General features: G+C 31.7%; 4 protein-coding genes across 4 annotated transcripts; 2 read left to right on the forward strand and 2 right to left on the reverse strand.

Annotated features, from left to right (window-relative positions):
• Nucleotides 1-10,099: 10,099 nt before the first annotated feature.
• On the reverse strand, nt 10,100-10,991 carry LOC123898859 (heat shock cognate 70 kDa protein 1-like). Its single transcript, XM_045949882.1, has one exon. The coding sequence runs from the start codon at nt 10,617-10,619 to the stop codon at nt 10,272-10,274; it is 348 nt and encodes a 115-aa protein (XP_045805838.1). The 5' UTR covers nt 10,620-10,991; the 3' UTR covers nt 10,100-10,271.
• Nucleotides 10,629-11,652, reverse strand: LOC123896225 (heat shock 70 kDa protein-like). The gene is made up of 2 exons (XM_045946640.1): nt 11,563-11,652; nt 10,629-11,051 (listed from the first exon to the last, which is right to left on the reverse strand). The coding sequence occupies exons 1-2, from the start codon at nt 11,650-11,652 to the stop codon at nt 10,629-10,631; spliced, it is 513 nt and encodes a 170-aa protein (XP_045802596.1).
• Nucleotides 11,653-16,877: 5,225 nt separating this feature from the next.
• On the forward strand, nt 16,878-18,017 carry LOC123896226. The gene is made up of 2 exons (XM_045946641.1): nt 16,878-17,532; nt 17,620-18,017. Exons 1-2 carry the CDS (start codon nt 16,878-16,880, stop codon nt 18,015-18,017), a joined length of 1,053 nt encoding a protein of 350 aa, XP_045802597.1.
• An 819-nt stretch (nt 18,018-18,836) lies between these two features.
• LOC123899124 (coatomer subunit epsilon-1-like) lies at nt 18,837-22,455 on the forward strand. The gene is made up of 6 exons (XM_045950192.1): nt 18,837-19,175; nt 19,260-19,411; nt 19,547-19,682; nt 19,908-20,063; nt 20,482-20,561; nt 22,084-22,455. Exons 1-6 carry the CDS (start codon nt 18,924-18,926, stop codon nt 22,175-22,177), a joined length of 870 nt encoding a protein of 289 aa, XP_045806148.1. The 5' UTR covers nt 18,837-18,923; the 3' UTR covers nt 22,178-22,455.
• Nucleotides 22,456-23,233: the final 778 nt, after the last annotated feature.

The raw sequence follows: 23,233 nt of genomic DNA on the forward strand, positions 1-23,233 counted from the left end.
GTTATGAACTATTTCTAGAGAATAAGTATAATAGAGAAGAAGGAGAGAAATGGAGAAGAGAAAGGAATAGACTATTGTAATATTCTATTCAAGATATGTCTTTTACATTGTGAGATACTCATATATATATATATATATATATATATATATATATATATATATAGGAGATTACATGAGCCAAGAATATGAGCCTAGACTAATGGACATTCACATCTATATTATTCATAACACTCCCCCTTGGATGTCCATCGATGATATGCCTCATTAAAACCTTACTATTAAAAACCCAGTGGGAAAAATCATAGTGAAGGAAAAAGAGTACAACATTCCTTTGTGTGTGAACTGCCTCGTTAAAAACCTTACCAGGAAAACCCAGTGGGACAAAACCACGGTGAAGTGAAAAGAGTGCAGAATATATTTATATTCCCCCCCTCATAAAGACAATTATTATACATGAGATGAAAAATCAAATAATCTTCTGTACTAGCTGCTCCAAAGTTTTACTAAAAGTTGACTTTGTAGAAAAATCTGTCATATCTTCTTTATTATATTCTTCTCTAAATTAACACTGCGTCTGATATTATCTTCATGTTGAGTTGTTGCAGGAACCATCATTTTGTAATAAAACATCTTCTCAACTTGCTTGATGTAGTGCTAAAATGTTCACATGATTGGATGATATTGTTGTTTCTTTAAAGTATAAATAATTGTATGTTTTGCTTTACTTCAATATTTGGGTTGGATGAATAGGCAAAAATAAAATACTACGAAATTATAGCAAATATATTAGTGTGCTTAATTGAATTAAGATATGGTACTTCAGGACCAATTCAAATTGTTCATCATTTTCTTGAGACATGACACATCAAATGACATTGCAACCATTTTTAGTATACAACAAATTAGATTTGTCAATGTCAAACTGTTTTAACACTTTTGCTATATAATTTTATTTAAATTATAAATTTAAATGAGAATATCTCATAAGCTCTTCAGGAGTCTAGATAATATTTTATCATTAATATAAGCCTCAGATATAAAAAATTCATTGTCAAATATAATTAAATTCTTCAGGGATTATCATTATCAAGTGAGCCAGTCAAATACGTTAAAACACATATTTCACATGAATTGAGTATTTCATATGCTACTCAACTTAATTAATTTTTGAATTCACTTCAGGTGAATATGCTTCTTGAAAATCAATGATAGACATTTATCAATATACTTGAATAACAAATCAAACTCTAAATATTTTGTTTTCATTATTTTTCTCCTGAAAATTTATTCATATCGATTTATCTCCATCTGCAGATGAAATGGACTACTGGTCCAAAAACATTTCGCTTTGCAAAGCTAGTTTAATATTGTATCAATTGCGTCTATCAATAATTTAATTGTCTATAATCTTTAATAAACTTTGATTCATGATCCTCATTATTTCTTGTAATATATAGCGCTATATTATATAAATAATCATCGTCAACGTTGATTTTCTTTCGGTTCCATCGTATTCCTTTCATGACATAATTTATTGAGATCTCTTTATTTTCATAAATTTTAGCTACCTTATAAGTTCTTCAGGAACTGCAAAATCAATTATGTCGAATGTTCTTTTGGAATTTTCATATCCTCACTTGGGTCATCTTTGTTTTTAGCTCCTTATCTTATTTGAGGAATTTATCCTTGAAACCGATTTGCTTACCATGCTTCAAGCGTGGTTAAGAATCATTTGCAATCTTAGATTGTCCAATAAGGACATTCATTTTTATTGGAGCATTAGCAGCTGTTGATTGATTTCATAAACTTTGCAAATGAGTTATCTTTTTGAACTTCTGGTTCATATTGATTTTTAAGAGGATCAAAATAAAAATTAATAATTTATTTCAAACATTTCAATTGAACTTCTAGTTCATATTTTTAGCTGCTTATTATCTCCCCATGATATTGGGAAAACTAATTCACCAATTGATAACCAGCCTACAGGGCTGTAAAAATATCTCCAATTTTTTTGGCTCAATTTGGAGATTCATATAAAAATTATTTTCCCAATATTCTTTTATTACCCATTTAAATGCATTATATTGGAGCAATTGAGACGTACCCAACACATCCAAAAACTTTTATATGAGAAATTAGGTTTATAAACCAAAATTCAAATAAATTAGGGGAGAGCTTATGTATATAATAATTTGTTGGCATGATGCTATTCAATATCTCGACATACATGTTTGAGTGTTCCCAAATATAACTTAGAAGTTATGATCTCATAAGTATCGGTCGTGTAATTAACTTTAGATGTCTAAAGAATGGATCTTCAAGTCCATTATTTTATTTAATTTTTTTTTGTATGAACATATTCTACAAGATGTTCGGTATAAATTTCAATTAACATATGATACTTATAAAATACTTTCTAAAATAATATATATAAATAAGCTATTAAAAATAATCTCACAACCTTCTGGTTGTGAGGTGATAACAAACATACATGTGACCATTTAGTTGATGTATCAATTAAACTTATAGAAATGTAATTTGTTCCACATCATCGGTGTATTGATTTACAAATATCACCTTATATATATTCTAAAATAAAATGCTCATTTACTTAATTTGTTAACTTTCTTTGGGAACTAGTGTAATACATAAAAATTATTAGAAATAAGGAACTTCAGGCCCTTCAATATGTATCAATAGTTTTTTTTTTCGCATCATAATAGATCCGGGATAACCCAACTGGTCTTGCCAATGACAAACTTAATATGATTTAATTTGTAAACTTCTAGTTTACTTAAATATGTGCTTAAGTTACGTTGCACTATCCCAAACTAGAGGCAAAGATTGATAACATGTATCGTAATTTAGAGATACAAGATCTCCTCCGTTACTTGTTTCAATATGATATTTATTTATGTGAATATCCTCCAAGCATATATAATAAATTTCTTTAATACTTTAAAATATACAATACATTAGTAAAGTATAAACTTTGTTTCTCGATATAACAATGTATTGGCTCTTCCGGAGCTTCAATAATTTTTGTACTATCAAACCATAGGATTTAATTCCTTCCAATTTTTTATTTTTATTTAATGAATAGTAATATAGATGAATACTCTCATGCTAACAAAATATGTTTCGGCAATTTTTTTTCCAGTATAACATAATAAAAAATTGTAATAATTTATTTGTATGAGAATTAAAAGAGTTGAAATAAAGTATAACATAATAATGTTTATGTGGATTTCAGCAGAATTAGAAATTAGAAGGTTGTAACCAAAAAAAATAAAATACATTAGAAGATAGTAACAATTAAAATATTTTTAAAATTAAAATCAATAAATTGATTTAAATAAGTAACTGAATAATTAAACCAATTTATATTTGAAAAGAATAATCTTTATTATTAGAGGAAAAAAAACGTATGAACCATGCATTCAATCATGAGCTAAATATATCAATAATATTCATTCAATGTATGTGCAACAATGAATATACAAAATATTCTTGAAATTATCTTGTCAAAGTTGCTACTTCTTGAGCATATTCGAGAGACATAAATAATTCTTCTATTAATTTCCTTTAATTTTGGTCCATTCTATACCAAAATCAAATAGATCATATAGACCGTAATCTTGCCGTAAGAATTTGGTTCTTCAAAAAATCTCTTTTTAGAATGGCCGGAGAAATTCACAATTTTACAATCCTTCATTTCATTGAGCGATACTACAAGAATGCTTTAATATTGGATTTTAAGTTCTTCAAGAACTATACAAATAATTTTTTCATTAACAATAGTTAAGGAAATCCATATTCTTTGAGCAATTCATCTAAGATGCGCCAATATTAAAGCTTTAGTTCTTCAAGAACTATATCACAAGTGACCTTCATATAATGATCACAATGATCTTCATAATTTCTTCAAGAAAATTTCATTCTTTGAGCAATCATTCAAAGATGCTTCAATATTAAGGTTTTTTTTTTTTTTCTTTAATTAGTTCTTCGGGAACTAGCTATAATATCACATATATTTTCATTAGTTTTGCTAATTTGTCCACTTTTCCTTTTGTTTTTGTTTTTTTTTTCCCAATTCTAGCGAGAAGCCGAGCTTTTAAAATTAACACAGCCATGACTATTACCACGACCATGGCCATAATTTTGTCCATGGTAATCGTGTGTTGCTTCATTCAATTCTGGGAATGATTTTTCATTCATTTATCATTGATATATACTATCATCAAATAATAAAATTAAGCAAATAATTAGATAAGCATAATAAACACACTCAAATAAAAAAATTAATTCCAATTATTTTTTATTAATACTAATGTAATGTAACGTACTGAAAATTTATAATGCAAATTAAATAGTAACTTAATAATAATTATAATGTAACCTATGTTATGAATAAGATTAATTAGTAACTTATTGGAAAAAAAATTGGCATATGATTATATGTGCTTGCTTGTTAAAAATAAATATGATCTGCACCAAATTAAATTTTTTACTTAACAACAACATGATATGCATAGATCATGAGCAATATACAAAGAAGTATTCTAAGAAAAATTGGCGCATGATATATGTATGTTTAGTTTTGATTATTATTATTACGGTAAATAAATAAATCCAATAAAAATTATAACTTGTTATGACTCTAAATTTTTTTTGATAAAGTTATCCTTTAGGAATGCATGTATATTGAATTTTTCTGGAATTCATAAGAAATAATTTAATTTTTCTTTTAAGTTCTTCAGGAACTATATAATATCGTTATAATGTAAGAATAATCCTTTATGCAATCCTTCAGGGATGCATAATGCTATATAAAAGTATGCATATATTATAATATATCTAATTGTACGATCCTTCATAGATGTATCCATAATGAATTCTTCAGGAATTCGTGGAGTATAAAAATTGGTTTTTAAATTCTTCAAGAATTGTACATAACAGATCAAATCAGTTATTTATCCAATCCTTTGGGAATTGATGTTTTTGAATTCTTCACAAATTCAACCCAAACAAAAATAATATATAAATAATATGAAAAATTATAAAAATAAATAAATTCATTTTACTCATATCTATGAATCTTCGGGGTTCATATTTTAAAAGATACACTTATGAATCTTCAGGATTCATATTATAAAATTTCATGTTTAGAAACGTATGCTTGTGAATCTTCAGGATTCATATTTTAAAATTTCATCACACTATGAATCTTCAAGATTCATATTTTAAAAATTTCACTACGATACTTCTGGATCGTAGGCTGTGAATCAATATAAAAAACGAAAAAAAAATAGAATTAAAAAATACAAGAAATAAAATTATCACCTCCCATGGTTGTTATATCTTTCTTGAGAGGGGAGAGACTATCGTGCTGATAACGTGTTATGAACTATTTCTAGAGAATAAGTAGAATAGAGAAGAAGGAGAGAAAGAGAGAAGAGAAAGGAATAGACTATTGTAATATTCTATTCAAGATATGTCTTTTACATTGTGAGATAGTCATATATATATATATATATATATAGGAGATTACATGGGCCAAGAATATGGGCCTAGACTAATGGACATTCACATCTATATTATTCATAACAGTGACTTTTATTTTCTTTAAACTTTTTGATTTATGTGTATGTACCCAAATATATTTTATTTGGATTTGTGTCTAAGCAAGAATCACTTTGTATATGAAAAATTCTTACAAATACAAATGACATGTGTTAGACACTCACAAAATCATAAAAATAATTAAAAGAAAAGAATTAAAATAATATTAATTGATGTGACTATTTTTTTTTTTTTTTATTTGTGTGTATGTGCCCAAATATATTTTAGGCATAAATGCAGTTTTGGTCCCCTTATTTTCAATATTTTGAAGTTTTAGTCCCCTATTTTGAAAACCAACTTTTTGGTCCCCCTATTTCAATTTTTTTATTACTTTTGATCCCCCACCCTATTTTTGAGTCAATTTTGATGACGTAGCCAAGTCACTTATGACATGGCAGATGCCACATGGACACAATAATTATACATGTAATTATTCTTTATTTTAATTTTAATAAAACACGTTAAAAAATATTTTTATTGATAAAAAAATTAATTTAATTAAACTATATGTTACGTATAAAAATTGAATCCTGCTTCAAAAATAAAATAAAATTGAATCTATGATTTTCAAATTGAATCTATCTTTCCCAAAACCAATATCCTCCCCTCCATGTTCTCCCTAATCGATCCCTACTTCTCCATCCATCAATTAAGTTTTCTCCTCCATAAACATTCTCCACCCTATTTTTGAGTCAATTTTGATGACGTGGCCAAGTCACTTATGACATGGCAGATGCCACATGGACACAACAATTATACATGTAATTATTCTTTATTTTAATTTTAATAAAACACGTTAAAAAATAGAGTTTAATTGTTGTGCACTGTCGGTGTAATTTTTTTTTACATATACATCCAATCACACGTTGCCACATCATTTAATGAATGTGGCACATCATGTGTGTTTTAATGACCATACATGATGTGTCGGTATATTATTGGATGCATGTGCAAAATAACTTTACACCGACGGTGCATATAAATTAAATTCTAAAAAATATTTTTATTGATAAAAAAATTAATTTAATTAAACTATATGTTACGTATAAAAATTGAATCCTGCTTCAAAAATAAAATAAAATTGAATCTATGATTTTCAAATTGAATCTATCTTTCCCAAAACCAATATCCTCCCCTCCATGTTCTCCCTAATCGATCCCTACTTCTCCATCCATCAATTAAGTTTTCTCCTCCATAAACATTCACATATAAAAAGCTATCGTAAAAAAAAATTGTGTCTATAATGTTCCTATTGAGGAACAAAGAGATTGTTCTTTACCCAGATTATCATGGCAGAACTTGACAAATTTTAATTCAAGTATAATGATCCTCTAAAGTAGGAGCAAAATATAAAAAATCCATCTTTATAAAGGAAACACAAATTCTTAAGAAGCTTTAATTTGTTAATTTGGTTAAAAGGGTAAAACCAAAAACGTATGGAAACAATTGAACAGAGATATAAACTCAACGAGTGAGAATAATATTTTTTTTGCAGCAAGAAAAATGAAATTAATTTAGCTAGGGGCACAAGATATGCCCATGGGATTTAGGGTTTCTTTTACTTACGGTATAAGGATTATTTTTTTAACAAATATTATAATTTAATTTATTATTTTATCAATAAAAATATATTGTAATATATTTTATTGAAATTAAAATAAAAAATAATGATATGTAATTATTGTGTTCATGTGGCATTTGCCACGTCACAAGAGAGTTGCTCACATCATCAAAATTGACTCAAAAGTAGGGTGGGGGATCAAAAATTTTAAAAAATTGAAATATGAGGAACAAAAAGTCGATTTTTAAAATAGGGGGACTAAAACTTCAAAATATTGAAAATAGGGAAACCAAAACTGCATTTAAACCTATATTTTATTTGTGTTTGTGCCTAAGCAAAAATCTTCCATATCATGTGTATAGATACTTCCACACAGTGGCGTATGTGGGGTTCAAAGTTTTAAAATTTAGTAGATTGAGTAGTTGTTTCTACGATGTGGGAGAAGGAGAGAGAAGAAGTGGGTGGTTTGGTTTAATTAATTAACTTATTTAAAAAAATATTAAAATATGACTTGACAAAACAATTGATTTTAATTGGATGAGTGTGTAAATATCAATTACTTCATTCTCTTTATTATCTTTAATATGTGGATTTAATTAACATGCACCGACGATGTAAAATAATTTTACATTGTCAACCAATATTAATCATGTTTTCCGCCACATTACCTCACTTTCTTAACATGACATGGAAAAATGATGGTTATTTATTGGATGATCGTGTAAAACTATTTTACACCGTCAGTGTATATCAATTAATCTCTTAATATATAGAGAAAAAAGAATATGTACTGAAGGTATAAAATAATTTTACACCGTCAACCAATACCAACCATGTTTTTTGTCACATCATCCAACTAAATTCCACTTTGTTTATTATTTTCTTAATATGTGCATTTTGTTAAAATGTGCCCTTAAGGCACATGTTAAGATACACCAAAATAGAAATTCAACATTTAATTATACAAGAAATTTAATGCTTCAAAAGTCAAAATACACATATTAGCATTTAATAATTTCTATTTTTGCTTCCTTAACATGTGCCTTAAGGGCACAAGTTAACATTCACCTATATTATTTTCGAGACTATGGCTTATCTATGGTTGAGTTTGATTGGGTGTGAAATCCTTTGTACACGATTGACAAGTTATGCATTGTTATGCATTTTGTTTTAAAGTGCTATCCTTTCTTGTTTTATAGTTTCTTTCCACCAGAAGTAATCATATTTGAGACGTGTCAGGTCACTAAATGTGGATATTTCTCATAATCGTAATTCGAACATTGATACATAACATTGTAGGAATCTAAACCCTTCCGCTATGCCCAATCCCCACCTGTCGAAATCTTTCTTTCTTACATTATTCGGAACGTAGGAATGGACGTTAAAAAGTCTGGAGTGTTTGACAAAATACGAACTTTACTAGTACACCTTTTTATGTGCAAAAGTGCTTGGTTGCATGTAGGGGTGGCAAAACGGGCCGGGCCCGCCGGGCCGACCCGTTTGACCCGCCATTTTTGGCGGGCCGGGCTGAGGTTTTCGGCTCGCTACCTTAAAGTGGCCCGCCCCCGCCTAACCCGCTTAAAAAACGGGGCGGGGTGGGGCGGGGCGGGTTAGCCCGCGGGCTTTTAATTTTTTTATATTTTTTGCTTTTACTAAAAATTGGGCTTGGAATGAGGAGCCCAAATCTCAATCCAGTAATATTTTTCTCTCATATAAAACTTCACGTTTCTTTTTCTTCCAAAATTAGGGTTGTTTGTTTCATTCATTCCATCCGCCGCCGTGCTCCCTTTATGCTAGTATTTATCATTTTATCTTATATTGTAATGAATTACTTATTAACTTAGTTGATGTTTCTGTTAGTTTAATTAAGCGTAATTGTAAGTGTTAGTTTAATTAAAGGTAATTGTAAGAAATTACTTATTAACTTAATTAATGTTTTTGTTAGTTTAATTATCCCTATTCTCTGCTGCAATCTTCTCTCAACTCTTAATTATCCTTATTTTCTGTTAGTTTAAAAATAAGAGGTAAGAATTTTAAGGAATTGTAAAGTTCTAATTCAATCGGCTTAACTTCACAATCTTCTCTCAACGCAATCTGCTAGTATTTTTTTTAACATCAACTAGGAGGTAAGAATTGTGAAGTTATAATTCAAACTATAAAAAAAAAAAAAAAGTATTTGGCGGGCCGACCCGCCAACCCGCCAACTCGCCAATAAACGGGCGGGCTTGAGTTGTTGAACCCGGACACCTAAGTTGCCCCGCCCCGCCCCGCTTTTGGGCGGGCTTAAACGGGGCGGGCCTAAACGAGGCGGGCATGCCCACTTTGCCACCCCTAGTTGCATGTCCTTCAGGAATATGATAAATAGTGTAGGCAGCATATGCATGATTAGTAACTACCTTTGTTCTAAACTCATTATTCTAAGCTTATTCTTATATAATTTCTGTTTATACAATTTATAGAAACAAGACTAGCTTCTACAACTTGCACATTGAAGTTAAAACAGAACAAACAATTGCTTTTCAGATGCATCTTTTTTTTTTCTCCTGTTCTGTTCTTCTTTTCATGTTGATCTTTCTGTTCATCTTAATGTTTTCCTCTACCACAGAAAGTGTCTCTCAAAAGAAAAAAAAATCAATGTAATTTGTGGACAAAATCAAAATCGAGACTTTTGTATCACCTCTCTAGACGGTTACTTGGAAGATAAAAAAGCCGATTTGAATCGACTTGCCATTGTTTAATTTCAATACTTTTTGTATGGGTTGGGACACCAAAAGAGTTCTATGTAGGAGGTTCAGAGTTCGATCTTTGCTACTAACATTTTCCCATCCCTGAACAAATTAACCACCGACACATAAAATAAAATATTTGTGTTCAAAGGTGCAATTTGGTTCTAGATCCTTTCTAATAATGGTTTCACACTATTGTATACCAATTCATTCCCATGTATAACAGTTGCTGACCTCAGTAATTTAAAAAGTTAAATTTTAACATAGGATTGATCCAGTTCATTTAAATGCAAGTTCACACTACAAAATTCGTCAAACCTTACTTAAGAAAATACTTAAAATCTTCTAGAGGATAAAGCAATCTAAATTGTCTTAGCAATGATGTAATCAAACTCAATCTTGAGCTCCTTCAAATGATTCTCGAGAACATGTGAATCATTGTGATGGTGATCCTCATCAAGCATATTTGTGGCCACTGTAATTGCGGATTCAATCTTCCTGATCTTTTGTGAGGAAAGCTTCAAATTAATATCTTTTTTCTTTAAAGCATTTCTCATTTTGTAAATGTAGTGATCCAATGCATTCACTGCTTCAGCCTTCCTTAGGAATTTCATGTCCTCAACATGGTAACTCTCAGCTTCTTTAATCAATTTTTTAATTTCTTCAGCTGACATCCTTTCTTTGTGATTGGATATTGTAATTTCATTCATTTTGCCACTTCACTTTTCCTTAGCAGAAACTGTCAAAATACCATTTTCATCTATAGCAAAACAGACATCCAAAGGATGGCCACGAGGAGCCAGGGTATGACCAGAAAGAATAAATGAACCAAGCAAATTGTTGTCACTAGCTCTTGTTCTCTCACCCTCATAAACCTCAATCATGGAACTGGATTGGTTATCTTTGATTGTAACATATGTTTTGGTCATCTTGACGGGAATGCAAGTGTTCCTCGGAATCACCACATCCATGATATCTCCTAGTACAGACCTACCAAGAGACAAAGGTGTAACATCCTGCAGCACCAACTTAGGAACATTCTTGATGTCATCACACAACAAAGCAGCCTGAACAGCTGCCCCATAAGCTACAGCTTCATCAGGGTTAATGCTCTTGCACAACTCCTTCCCCTTGAAAAACTCCTGCAACAACTCTTATATATTATTTATACCTATAAAATATCAGATGTATATTAATAGATTAATTTTTAGGCCCTAAAATAATAGTTATATATTGTTAATGTTCATAAAATATCATATGAGTATCAATAGATTAGTTATCTATACTCGTAAATATAGTTCTAGTACATTTTAATCTTTGCATAAAATTTAATCTTAGATTAAGATGTTCCTTTTTGACGTTATATACAAAGATAATTATTTTGTATTTCTTGTTCCATTTAATTTAATGCAATTGATTTAATATTGATAATTTATTTGTTTACAAGAATGATTTTTTATTTTATTTTATATTATATACAATTTAAATCGACAATTTTTTTAAAAAAATTATATTTTTATTAAGGGGTCACTTTTATATTTTGCACGGAGCCTCCTAAAACTCGGAGACGCTACTGGTGCATATATATATATATATATATATATATATATATATATATATATATATATATATATATAATTACGAAAATTATACCGTTTCAGAGTAAGGCAATAGGAAAATATGAAGAGAAAAGACGAAAGAAGTGCATGGTACGATGTTCATACATTCATTAAAAAGGTCCATATTCATTTCCTCAAACTTGGCCGTTGAGAGTTTTTTTATTTATTTTTAAAAAAAGCTAAATGAATATGGACATTGATTTGTCTTGTTGATGCTAAAATTGACAAGAGCATGGTAGATGTTGTTATCCTTGTTGGTGGATCTTCTAGGATTCCCAAAGTACAACAGCTATTACAGGACTTTTTCGATGGAAAGGAGTTGTGCAAGAGCATTAACCCCGATGAGGCCATAGCTTATGGGGCAGCTTTTCAGGCTGCTTTGTTGAGGGAAGACATTAAGAATGTTCCAAAGTTGGTGTTGCAGGATGTTACACCTTTGTCTATTGGTAGGAAGGTGGTAGGAGATATCATGGATGTGGTGATTGCTATGAACACTTGCATTCCTGTCAAGAAGACACAAAAATATTTTACAACTGTTGATAATCAACTCAATGACTTGATTGAGGTTTATGTAAGGTTTGATGAATTTGTAGTGGAGACAAGTATTTAAACCATGCCAACAACAGTGTGCTGAAACCATGTTGTATGCACTCCTGTTTCCATTATCAGTTTACAAGTTTCTTTGAGTCTAACCCACTTGGGTTGGTGCGTTGTGTAATAATTAATAATTTAGAGATCGATATATTATATGAAATTAGAACACACTTACTTGATAATCATAATCACAAAGCAACGTTACCGAAATTGCACCGATATCGAAAACATCGATATACTAGACAAGGTCTTCCTCTGCCTAATCACATGCTCCAGTCTTTGAGGTGTTTGATGGGGAAGACAACAAATGAGCGTTCAACTTATTGTTAGCTTGATGACGTGACGGCAAAGGGGACCTAGCCTATCTATTTATAAGATAACAACCCTAGTACCACCCATCATAGACTCTAGAGTTGGGCCTACACTTTGTTTCTACACAAATCAGAATTAGTGTTCAAACCCATTATTACTGATCACAATTATCGGGCTTAAACATCATCAAATGGATCACAACAACATCAACCCGTTTTTATTAAAATCAAAACTCACAATTGATTGCAGCCCACATAATATTGGAAAATATTCTAACATTCTCCCACTTGGGCAAAATCAATTGTATATTTTTAATTTGAGAAAACATTTTGAAAACGACTCTCGGGTTGATAACATATTTTAATGTGGCCACATTGATCCCAAGATGCAACATCTAATTAAGACTCCGTCCAACAAAAGTTAAATGATATCGAATCATAGCGGTAATTATATCATTATCGACACAACACCTTCCATGGTTACAAATACCACCAAACTCCGTCGACTAGTCATTTGTGTAGAGTGTAGCGAGAAAATGATATGTTTGTGATCTCAACCATACTATCATTTTCTTCGTCAGTCCTCAATTTCTCTCAAATGCCTTAAAGCCAGAGAAATTCTATGGTCCATAAGATACCACAAGTCCAAGCTCCAAAACAATGTTGACTACTGCAGTATAATGATCTAATCAACATCGAGCTCCAATATTTTAGACATAATTTCTCTCAAATGCCTCAAATTAAGCCAGAGAAATTACATGGTTCTTAAGATACCATAATGCCTCAGCTCCAAAATAGTGTTGATCACCGGCTAAGTGATCCCGACAACACTGAGCTTAAATTTATTTATGTTTACACATAATGCCTCAGCTCCAAAATAGTGTTGATCACCGGCATAGTGATCCCAACAACACTGAGCTCAAATATTTTTATATTTCAAATAATTTCAATATTATAAAGGAGTTAATATAAAATTTTAAACTCCCACTAATCAAGCATATCAAAAGAATATAAGTTATCTCCCACTAATCAAGTGATTTATGATGTTCAACATTTCAATGGAAACATAACAATTATGTGTGGAGAAATTCATTTTTGAATCAAAACCAAATTGGATTAGTATTATCATAAGAGGCCAATATAATAGTACAATTACCTTTGGGCAGAATGCACCAACTAAGGTCAAAACCTTAGTCAAAACCTCAGATGAGTTAATCAATGAGTATACATTGAGCTTTGAAAGTTGTCACCTTTGGGCTGGCAAATTCCTCCGTTCAACGCATTCTCCAATAACTTCATCTCAAATTAAATTAATTTTTAATCGTAACATATAATAATCACCTTTGGGCAGAAAATTACATGTTGTAATTAAAACAATTACTCAAACTACAAAGAAAATCTCATCGATCAATATAAGTGGTCTCACTTTGGTGGTGACGGTTTATACCAACGCACAAAATTTTCTTGCATAGGAATCATTTGCTCTTTTCAAAATAGGAACGGTAAAAATATGCACTATATAAATGCATCTAGACTGATCATTCATTATTTTAATTCGCATTCCCAACATATTTCTTTTAATGCGGAAAATTAGTATTTTAAGTGAGAGATCATTACTATTAAACAGTCAACTCATAAGAGATCATTACTGTGAAACAGTCAACTCAATATAATAAATACATAATTTATGTAGCGGAATAATATGAGACTTCATTTGAAATATTATTGAGGATATAAAGCAAACAGTCCCGAACTTTTATATAAATAACATAAGACTCCTCAATATAAGTTTCTATAAACATTTATAAATAGTTGACATGTAAAACTCTCTCACTTGATAGAGAATTATAGTTGAATTATCAATCCAAAAATGTTAAAATATTTAAACAAATATTCAACTATTTCCTCTATCACACAATAGACATGTCAAACAATGTCACACTAAATTTATATTTTTCCAGAATAAACTTGAAATACTCTCACTCAATAGAGTAAAATTTTAAAAAAAATGGAGTATATAACATGAAATCATTTAATCATTATATGGAGAGTTTTTAATTTAAAATATTCTAGAAAAATAATAAAACTTTCATATATAATTGCATATTTACTGTTTCAAAACAAATTTAGAAACAAATTTCTCCTTATAAGCAATTATATATGCAGTCACAAGAGGACAAGTAATTGCACCACTAACCTCCAAGAGTGTGACTTTCATCCTTGCAATTAGAGTCAATGAACTTTAATGATTTGAGAGTATAATGAAGTCTTTTACAGCGTCATCTCAAACAGTTCACAAATCAACAACAAACCATTATATCATAATAATAAAGGAGCTCTAATAATAAATCAATGCAAAGATAATTCAATTTTCAATCGCCTAAATAATTGCTCCAAAAATTTCTCTATAAATATTTCATAATTGAGCAGTATTCTCAAAATAATATGAAGTAGCATATCTCTACGTGTCCAAAATTTCTGATTGCCTGAAACTGGGTCACGACGGAATGAATCCCGGCTTGTTTTGATAATGGAACCCAAGTAATTTATTGAGAAAAGAAGGAAAATATGACATTCAATCATGATCAAAATTAGCCTTACAACCAAGTTAACAGATTTGCCATGAATGAAATTCTTTTCCTCGCATAAAATCAAAATAAAATGGCTCTGGAAAATTTAATGATGCAAATATAATTCTTTAGCAACACAAACTGTCCATATTGGAATTTAAATCACTCAAATCAAAACCTATAATCAAAGTTCCAAGCACAAAAATAGAGATGTGCCATATATTTAATTCATAGTAATTGACAAGTAGAGTGCTCATTTTTGTTCCCTTCAATTTACAACTTAAATTAATAATAAATCTGGAACAGAATTTTACGAAGCACATAAAACAAATACTATATTTCAATACATTCCTATTGAACTGATTCGAAACGGTAAGCCGTATATATACAAAACCGCAGCTCAAGAGCAAAAACATAAAACAAAATCAATATGATTTACCATAAAGTGCTGACATCGTAAAAACATATATAAGTTTTAATGTATGTAAAACCGAAAACCATCAATAAAGAGTGAAATTTCAATTCACATAGGAAAACATGGCTTAAAAAAAATATATCAACCAATATAAAATATCGATATACTAGACAAGGTCTTCCTCTGCCTAATCACATGCTCCAGTCTTTGAGGTGTTTGATGGGGAAGACAACAAATGAGCGTTCAACTTATTGCTAGCTTGACGACGTGAAGGCAAAATGGACCTAGCCTATCTATTTATAAGATAACAACCTAGTAACACCCATCATGGACTCTAGAGTTGGGCCTACACTTTGTTTCTACACAAATCAGAATTAGTGTTCAAGCCCATTATTACTGATCACAATTATCGGGCTTAAGCATCATCAAATGGATCACAACAACATCAACCCGTTTTTATTAAAATCAAAACTCACAATTGATTGCAGCCCACATAATATTGGAAAATATTGTTGGTATTGGCTTGGGACCTGGGAGTGTGCTCCTCTTGAGGTCTGAGGTTCGATTCTCTCTGGCACCAATTTGGGTGGGCTAATTTAGCTTCTTCAATTTGTATCATTCCATAATTTTACATAGTTGAATCTTAAGCACCAATACTTGTTAAATTACTCAAATCCTAGTTTATTCTCTCCTTAGATTTGATTACATATATCTTGTTACTTTAAGATTATAAATCAATTTTTTATCCGGAAGATCACTACCATCTGTTGAAACCTGAAATGTCAACTGAATCTGTGGATTGGGATCATCTTTGTTTGGTTGTTGTTAAGAAGTCCCACATCGGTTGCGAGATGGCCTGACTAAGTGTTTATATACTAGAGGCAATCCTCACCTTACAAGCCGGTTTTGTAAGGATGAGTTAGGCCCAATATCCATTTCTAAGATGGTATCAGAGCCTCTCAAAGATCCGTTGGGCCACCCGATATCGGGCCACCTACCATTTATATCCGCGTACCAAGCCCAATAGCGCTGGACGCGAGGGGGTGTGTTAAGAAGTCCCACATCGGTTGCGAGATGGCCTGACTAAGTGTTTATATACTAGAGGCAATCCCCACCTTACAAGCCGGTTTTGTAAGGATGAGTTAGGCCCAATATCCATTTCTAAGAGTTGCCTCTATGTTTCAAGATGCTTGGAAAGCAAGCATTCAAAATTCTATATGTGTCACCGATCAACATGGATTTGAAATTATTACCATAGGACAGAGTAGGCAGTTAATGAACACCATTTGTTACCATCATCAGGTTGTTTGTTATGTCATTTAAAGTACATTTAATCACTTTTTAAGTATAAAAATCTGATGAATGGTATTTTCCGAACTCTTCCCTTTTTGAGTCTAAGTTGGGCCATAATCCGAGCTATGCTTGGAAGGTATTTGGAAAGCTCGGCAAATTCTTATGAATGGTTAGGTGGAGTATTGGCAATGGAACTAATATAAAGGTTATGAGTGAGCCTTGGTTGCGAGAAGCAAATAGAGCATGGATATCTTCACCGCAAGACCAAGGTGTGTATAATTTTTATGTTAATGATCTCTTGCTTCCTGATATGAAAATATGGGATAGGGAGAAAATTGAGTCTATTTTTCCTATGTATGTTGCGAAACGCATTCTTGAGGTTCCATTATTTAACATGGTTGACGAAGACAAGTTAATATGGACTGATAGCACTAATGGTAATTATAGTGTCAAGAGTGGATATAAACTGATAATGAATATTACAGGGAAGGTGGATGTTGTGTCCTCAAAGAAAAATTGGAATAGCCTTTGGACAATTCTTGCTCCGCCAAAGGCCAAGCATTTGTTATGGAGGATAAGTATAGGTTGCCTACCTACTCGATTACGGCTTCAGGAAAGGCGGGTTCCATGTCCGTTGTTGTGTCCAATTTGTGAGCAGCATGATGAAGATGATTGGCATGTAATGTTTGGATGTGCTGCAAGTACACAGGCTATGCAGGCAACAGATTTCGGTTTTAATTTAGAAGCTTACCTGCAGCAAACTAACAGTGTTAGTGATATTATTCTTGAGCTGTGCTTGCGTGAAGACAAGGAGGCAGCAGGTAAGTTCGCTATGCTTATCTGGGTTTTATGGAACAACCGCAACAACAAAGTTTGGAACGATTCATGCGAACCGGGATGAAGCTTAGGCCTAAAAGCAAGTCACTTTTGGGAGGACTGGTTTTCGGTGCAGCAGGTTCAATATGGTGGCTCCCAATACAATCAGCAGCAGCCCCTTATGTGGCAGAAACCAAATTATGGATGGTACAAATGTAACGTCGATGCGGGCTTCCACAAAGAGATAAGTAAAACTAGTGCCGGTCGGTGTTTGTGTGATCACATGCGACGTTTTGTCATGGCAGAGACTACTTGGGTGGAAGGAAATTGCACCATTTTGGAAGGTGAATCCATAGCTATACTTAATGCATTGGAAACATTGGGTCAAAGAGGTTTATCTAATGTTATCTTTGAGACGGATTTTAAAAGCGAGGTGGATGCAATTCATCATTTATGCGCCAGCGAACATGGTTGCACATACTTTTGCTAGGACGGCCGATTCTTGGCCTCACCGCTGTCATTTAGAGACATTACCTCTTTGTATTAATCCTTTATTGAATAATGAAATGATATAAGCTATTGTTTAAAAAAAAAAGTATAAAAATCCGATTGATGGCCAAAACTATAATTAAACCATTCTATTTCTTATTTTAAAATATACTAAATCACTTTTTGACTGAATAATATTTTAAAATCACATTATTAAATCACTTGCTTAGTATTAATTTCTTTTTCTTTTATATAAGACCACAGGAAATAAAACTTAAACTCGAGAATTAAATATATTTTAATTTTTAAAAAAAAAATGTTTCACTTTTGGCAAAACTCAGGAATAAAATTTAAAAATACATATAAAAATTATGGATGCTCTTTGCCTCCGTATTATTCATATTAAAAATCACACTTGAAAAATATGTCTCAATAAAGCAGAGAATATTGAGTAGATTTTAATCAATTTACGAGTCGAATAGAAACCACTATAAAATTGAAGAATAAATATTTGCCCTTGGATAAATATTTCGAAGAATAAATCACCCCGTGTTTCTTTTTTACTTTCGAGTTTTCATTTTTGCCCTTTGATAAATATTTCGAACGTGTTTTCTGAATTATTTTTTTGCCTTGAAAAAAATTTGAAATGTGTTTTACGAATTTGAACTCGGAAAACGCATTCCGAAAATTTTAAACAAGGGCAAAAAATAGAAAAACGGGGGTTAGAAAAGAAACCCGATGTGTTGGAAGAGAAAAATGGTTGATTGAAAAAGAAAGGCCCAAATCCAATTTACAATAAAAGCTCACAACAAAACACACTTCAATTTTCCTTTTCGTTTTCTTCTTCACATTTTGTAATCTCCTTCTTCTTCCTCTGCAACAAGATCTAGATCCAAATCAATCATCAATGGCTACACCAGATCACTTATTCAACCTCCGTAACAACTTCTACCTCGGTGCATATCAAGCCGCCATCAACAGCAGCGAAGTTAACGGCCTCTCTCCCGACGACGTTATCGAACGCGACACTCTCGTTCACCGTTGCTACATCGCACTTGGTCAGTTACAGTTCGTCATCTCTGAAATCAACGATTCTGCTCCTACACCTCTTCAAGCTGTTAAATTACTCGCTCTCTATTTCTCTTCTCCTGATTCAAAGGTCTTAATTTCTCGCTTTTCTCAATTTCGATTTCGCGAGTATCAATTTCTCTTCAATTTATCGTAACCGTTTTTGTTGTTGTAGGAATCTGCGATCGCGAGTATCAAAGAATGGCTTGCTGATCCTGCTATTGGAAACAATGCGACTTTGAGACTTGTTGCTGGAATTATCTTTTTGCATGAAAATGATTTCAATGAGGCGCTTAAGTATACTAATGCTGGTGGAACTATGGAACTGTAAAATTGTTTTCATTCTCGTTTGATTTGATTGATTTATTCGTTGTTGTTGTTTCGATTTCGATGATTATGATCATGAGGAGAAGATATAGATATAGTAGTTTGTTAAGTGATTGGATCTTGGTTTGTATTCAGGACTGCTTTGAATGTGCAAATCTTTATTAAGATGCATAGGTCTGATTATGCTGAGAGACAGCTTAGGATTATGCAGCAGATTGATGAGGATCATACACTTACTCAACTTGCCAATGCTTGGCTTGATTTGGCTGTGGTAATTTTCATACATAAATAAATTATTATTGTTGCTGTTATTGCTATCCACACGAAAAAGGGTTTTTTTGTAAACAAAATGAGTAAATTAATTGATGATGCTTTCTTTGGTGATTTTGGAATGTGATGTATTATTGCGATGAAAAGTGTATTTTTGAAAAATAAGAAAATTTATGTTTTTGTGGGTGAATTTGGAATGTGATGTTTGTTAGTATTGGTGGATTAGGGAGGGGCGAAGATCCAGGAGGCGAATTTGATCTTCCAAGATTTGTCTGAGAGATATCAGTCTACTAGTTTGCTCTTGAATGGGAAGGCTGTTTGTTGCATGCAAATGGGTAACTTTGATGAAGCTGAGACTCTTTTGGTTGAAGCACTTAACAAGGCATGTTTATTTCGTTTCAATTCATTTGATTAAACTTTTGATATTGCTTTTGTTTTCTCATATAGAAGACTGTTTGTGGTTTGATATTATTCTTTTTGATAAAGCTTGAAATTTGGTTGGCTCTTTATTTTAAGAGAAATGCTAATATGTACGATGTATGCTTAGGGCACTTGTTAGTGTACTAAAGATAGAAATCTTTATTGGAAATTGTGCATTCCATTTCTCAAAAAGTTAAAATTGTTTTTTTCAAGACATAATTAGTATTTGTGGACTCCTTAAGGTGTCCCTTAGGACACAAGTTAGTACGGTATGACCCTTAATTTTAATCTTTAGGCTATGCTGAAGTAGGGTTTTATATGGTAATTATTGGTTTTAGAAATGGTGTTTGTGGTGAAGATACACTTTTGTGATTTTACAGGATGCTAGGGATCCAGAAACACTGGCCAATCTTGTTGTATGTTGTCTTCACCTTGGCAAACCATCTTCTAAATCATTCAGGTAAGCTCTTTGGACATCTTTATTGATTGTCATTGACCCCCTATTTCGCTGTTTTTCATTGAAAATATATATCCTACCATGGATGTACATGCATGTGTAGGCGGGTTGAATATTTTTTTTCCTTGAAAAGATTGCTGCTAAAATATGAATCAACTCTTAAAATTTTAATGAATTAAGGCCTGTAGGGGATATTTCTATATGGAATTTGTCTCCCCAACTAGTGGCTTTAGGCCAAATGTTTGTAGCTCTCAAGTGCTAAATGATAGCAATTGGTAATGAAATTAATTAATGGAGTTCCGAGATTTAAAATTCACCAGAGAAAGCTTGTCGACGCTTTCAATAAGAAGCTGTGCTATATATTGCTAAAACTTATGTAAATTCAGATCATTATAACCTGTTGGGTTTAAAATGGTATAATCTGGTTTTAAACCCTGTCCTGGAGTTGGCTCCTTGAAGTAGGAAGTCATAAGTAGGTGGGGCATCATGATCCAAGTGGGTTCAGCTTTAGGGGCTTCGTATTAAACCTAAAATATTTCATGGATCGCATATATTAGAAACTAAACTGCATCACAGTTCTGAATTTGGCTTGTTTCCTAAACCTGATTCATCCGTGTGTCAAATCTCACTCAAACTGTTTCTTGACTGAACTATTTATGTTCTAAACATATCATTCAATAGTAAATAGTTATTTGTAGCATAACATCAGTTGTATGAATAATGGTACATAACTTGGTCCCAATTTCTAAGTATCAACAGAATCTAATGCCATAGTATAACTCCAATAGTGAAATTGTATAATGACAAGTCCAAAACTCTGACATCGTATACATATGTAAAAAAAGTTATATATTTTGTTAAAATACTTGTTTATACGCGTAGGTTCTGTTTATTGATTTGATTATTCTTCAAATTTGAACGGGACCATGCTGGGATAAAACCATTTTGAACAGCCCTAGTAATCTAAAGGCCTTGATGCTTAGAGAAACCGGCATACTTATAGTTTTGTTTTCCTCTTGAATTTCCATTGTAAATAGCTTGCATCGGTAATATCTATGAGATGTATGTATCCTTTTAAGTTTGATAACCAATCACCTATCTAACTTTCCTGTGTGGAACTGTGTCTTTTTGGTTGAACTTGAATGTACCGTTATACTTCTAGACATTGTGTTTTCCCTTTCTAAAATGTTCTGGAGGTCTGGTTATGTATTTCTTGTGTCAATATAATGCAATGTTACATGCAATGTTACGCTGTTTGTCCCCGTGAGTTTATTTATTGTCCCCTGCCCCCCTTGTTACTTAGAAAGTTATTTGTATGCTAATGTTTTGTAGTTTACTGGTATTGTCAGTGTCAAACACAATAAGGTAGTTATGACATACTGAATTTAGTTTCTACAAAGAATCTTTTTCTAATATCATTGGCAATTCTACTAGCATTATAAACAAACCAGTACTGTGCTTAGTTTATGCAATTGATAAAGAAGTTTCACCAGTGAGTGACTTGTAAATGTGTACTGTTTTGCAGCCAGCTGAAACTTTCACACCCAGACCATGTCCTGGTCAAGAGGGTATCAGCAGCTGAAGAAAGCTTTGATAGAGCACTACAATCTGTTTCATGAGCTCATGATTCAATGTCTTTCATGATTTGAATGGTGTGTGGTTTTCCTGAGGAATTTTTACACCTTATCGTGGCTATTGTATTGGTTGCGTATAATCAGTTGGGTAAATGTGTTATAGGATTCAAATTTTATGACGATATTTGTTTGACCTAATTATCAATGTTGCAAAAATTACTGCTGATCATTTTATTGCAAGTTCATATACATCATATTTGTACTACCTTTTATAGGTATTATTATTTCAAGCAAAATTATGACTGTGTAGAGTTCCTGCCAAAGTTTAATGAGCATGTGATTTTTAGCTAAGACCATGTATTTATAACAAAAAATTTGTAGCAGTAATAAATCCATGTAAAAACGTGAATACTGAATACCAACAATCGTTTTGGGTGGGAAATAAAATTATAGCGATGATAGTTGAGGGACAGTAACAATTTAGAACTAGCGATATTGAAATTTAATGCATAAAATGAGTCATTTTCTCAAAAAAAAAAAAAAATTTTGCAATTTTCAGTCCAAGAGCCACAATTCCACTGCATTGTCATGTCAAGGTTGAGAATCGACTCTTGTGCAGATGTAAGAGCAGGTTGGAATTTCTTGAAGGTCGTTTTATTTCTCCCTCTACCCTTTGATATTTTTTGGTGTACTAAGTTTCTTCTAAAAGAAAATTCAAGAATTATATATTGGTGTATGTTTAAATAAAGTTTGGAACTCAAATTTACTTCATTCAAAAATCTCCGAAGTGAAATTGTATTGGATTATTACATCTAGACACTTTATATAAATTGAGTATTCTCTACGTATAATTATGGAGATTAATCATTTAAATTGGATAGGTCTACTATGAACATCAACATTCTTCCATGAAAGATTTAAAAATGTTGCATTCTTGTGGTTAGATTTGATCAAAAAATGTTAAGTTGGAAGTTATTCTTTGGGAGCATTGCTCCCTCCCTTTCACACTAAAAAAAGTCAGAAGGTATTCAAATCAATGAAATCATCTCATACAAGTGCTTTTGAACAGTGACTTAATTTTGAAAATGTATTGAAAACTTT

The sequence above is a fragment of the Trifolium pratense genome, linkage group LG7 (genome assembly GCF_020283565.1).
Source record: "Trifolium pratense cultivar HEN17-A07 linkage group LG7, ARS_RC_1.1, whole genome shotgun sequence".
NCBI lineage: Eukaryota > Viridiplantae > Streptophyta > Magnoliopsida > Fabales > Fabaceae > Trifolium > Trifolium pratense.

Excerpts from the sequence above, each read along its gene's own strand:
- LOC123896226 (XM_045946641.1), top strand. The coding sequence starts at position 16,878 with ATGGTTAGGTGGAGTATTGGCAATGGAACTAATATAAAGGTTATGAGT. Across the intron at positions 17,533-17,619 it reads TGAAGACAAGGAGGCAGCAG|GCCTAAAAGCAAGTCACTTT; the intron begins GTAAGTTCGCTA and ends GATGAAGCTTAG.
- LOC123899124 (XM_045950192.1), top strand. The coding sequence starts at position 18,924 with ATGGCTACACCAGATCACTTATTCAACCTCCGTAACAACTTCTACCTC. Across the intron at positions 19,176-19,259 it reads TCTCTTCTCCTGATTCAAAG|GAATCTGCGATCGCGAGTAT; the intron begins GTCTTAATTTCT and ends TTGTTGTTGTAG. Across the intron at positions 19,412-19,546 it reads GCTGGTGGAACTATGGAACT|GACTGCTTTGAATGTGCAAA; the intron begins GTAAAATTGTTT and ends GTTTGTATTCAG.
- LOC123896225 (XM_045946640.1), bottom strand. The coding sequence starts at position 11,652 with ATGGACCTTTTTAATGAATGTATGAACATCGTACCATGCACTTCTTTC. Across the intron at positions 11,052-11,562 it reads TATTGCCTTACTCTGAAACG|GAGTTTTTCAAGGGGAAGGA; the intron begins GTATAATTTTCG and ends GAGTTGTTGCAG.
- LOC123898859 (XM_045949882.1), bottom strand. The coding sequence starts at position 10,619 with ATGAATGAAATTACAATATCCAATCACAAAGAAAGGATGTCAGCTGAA.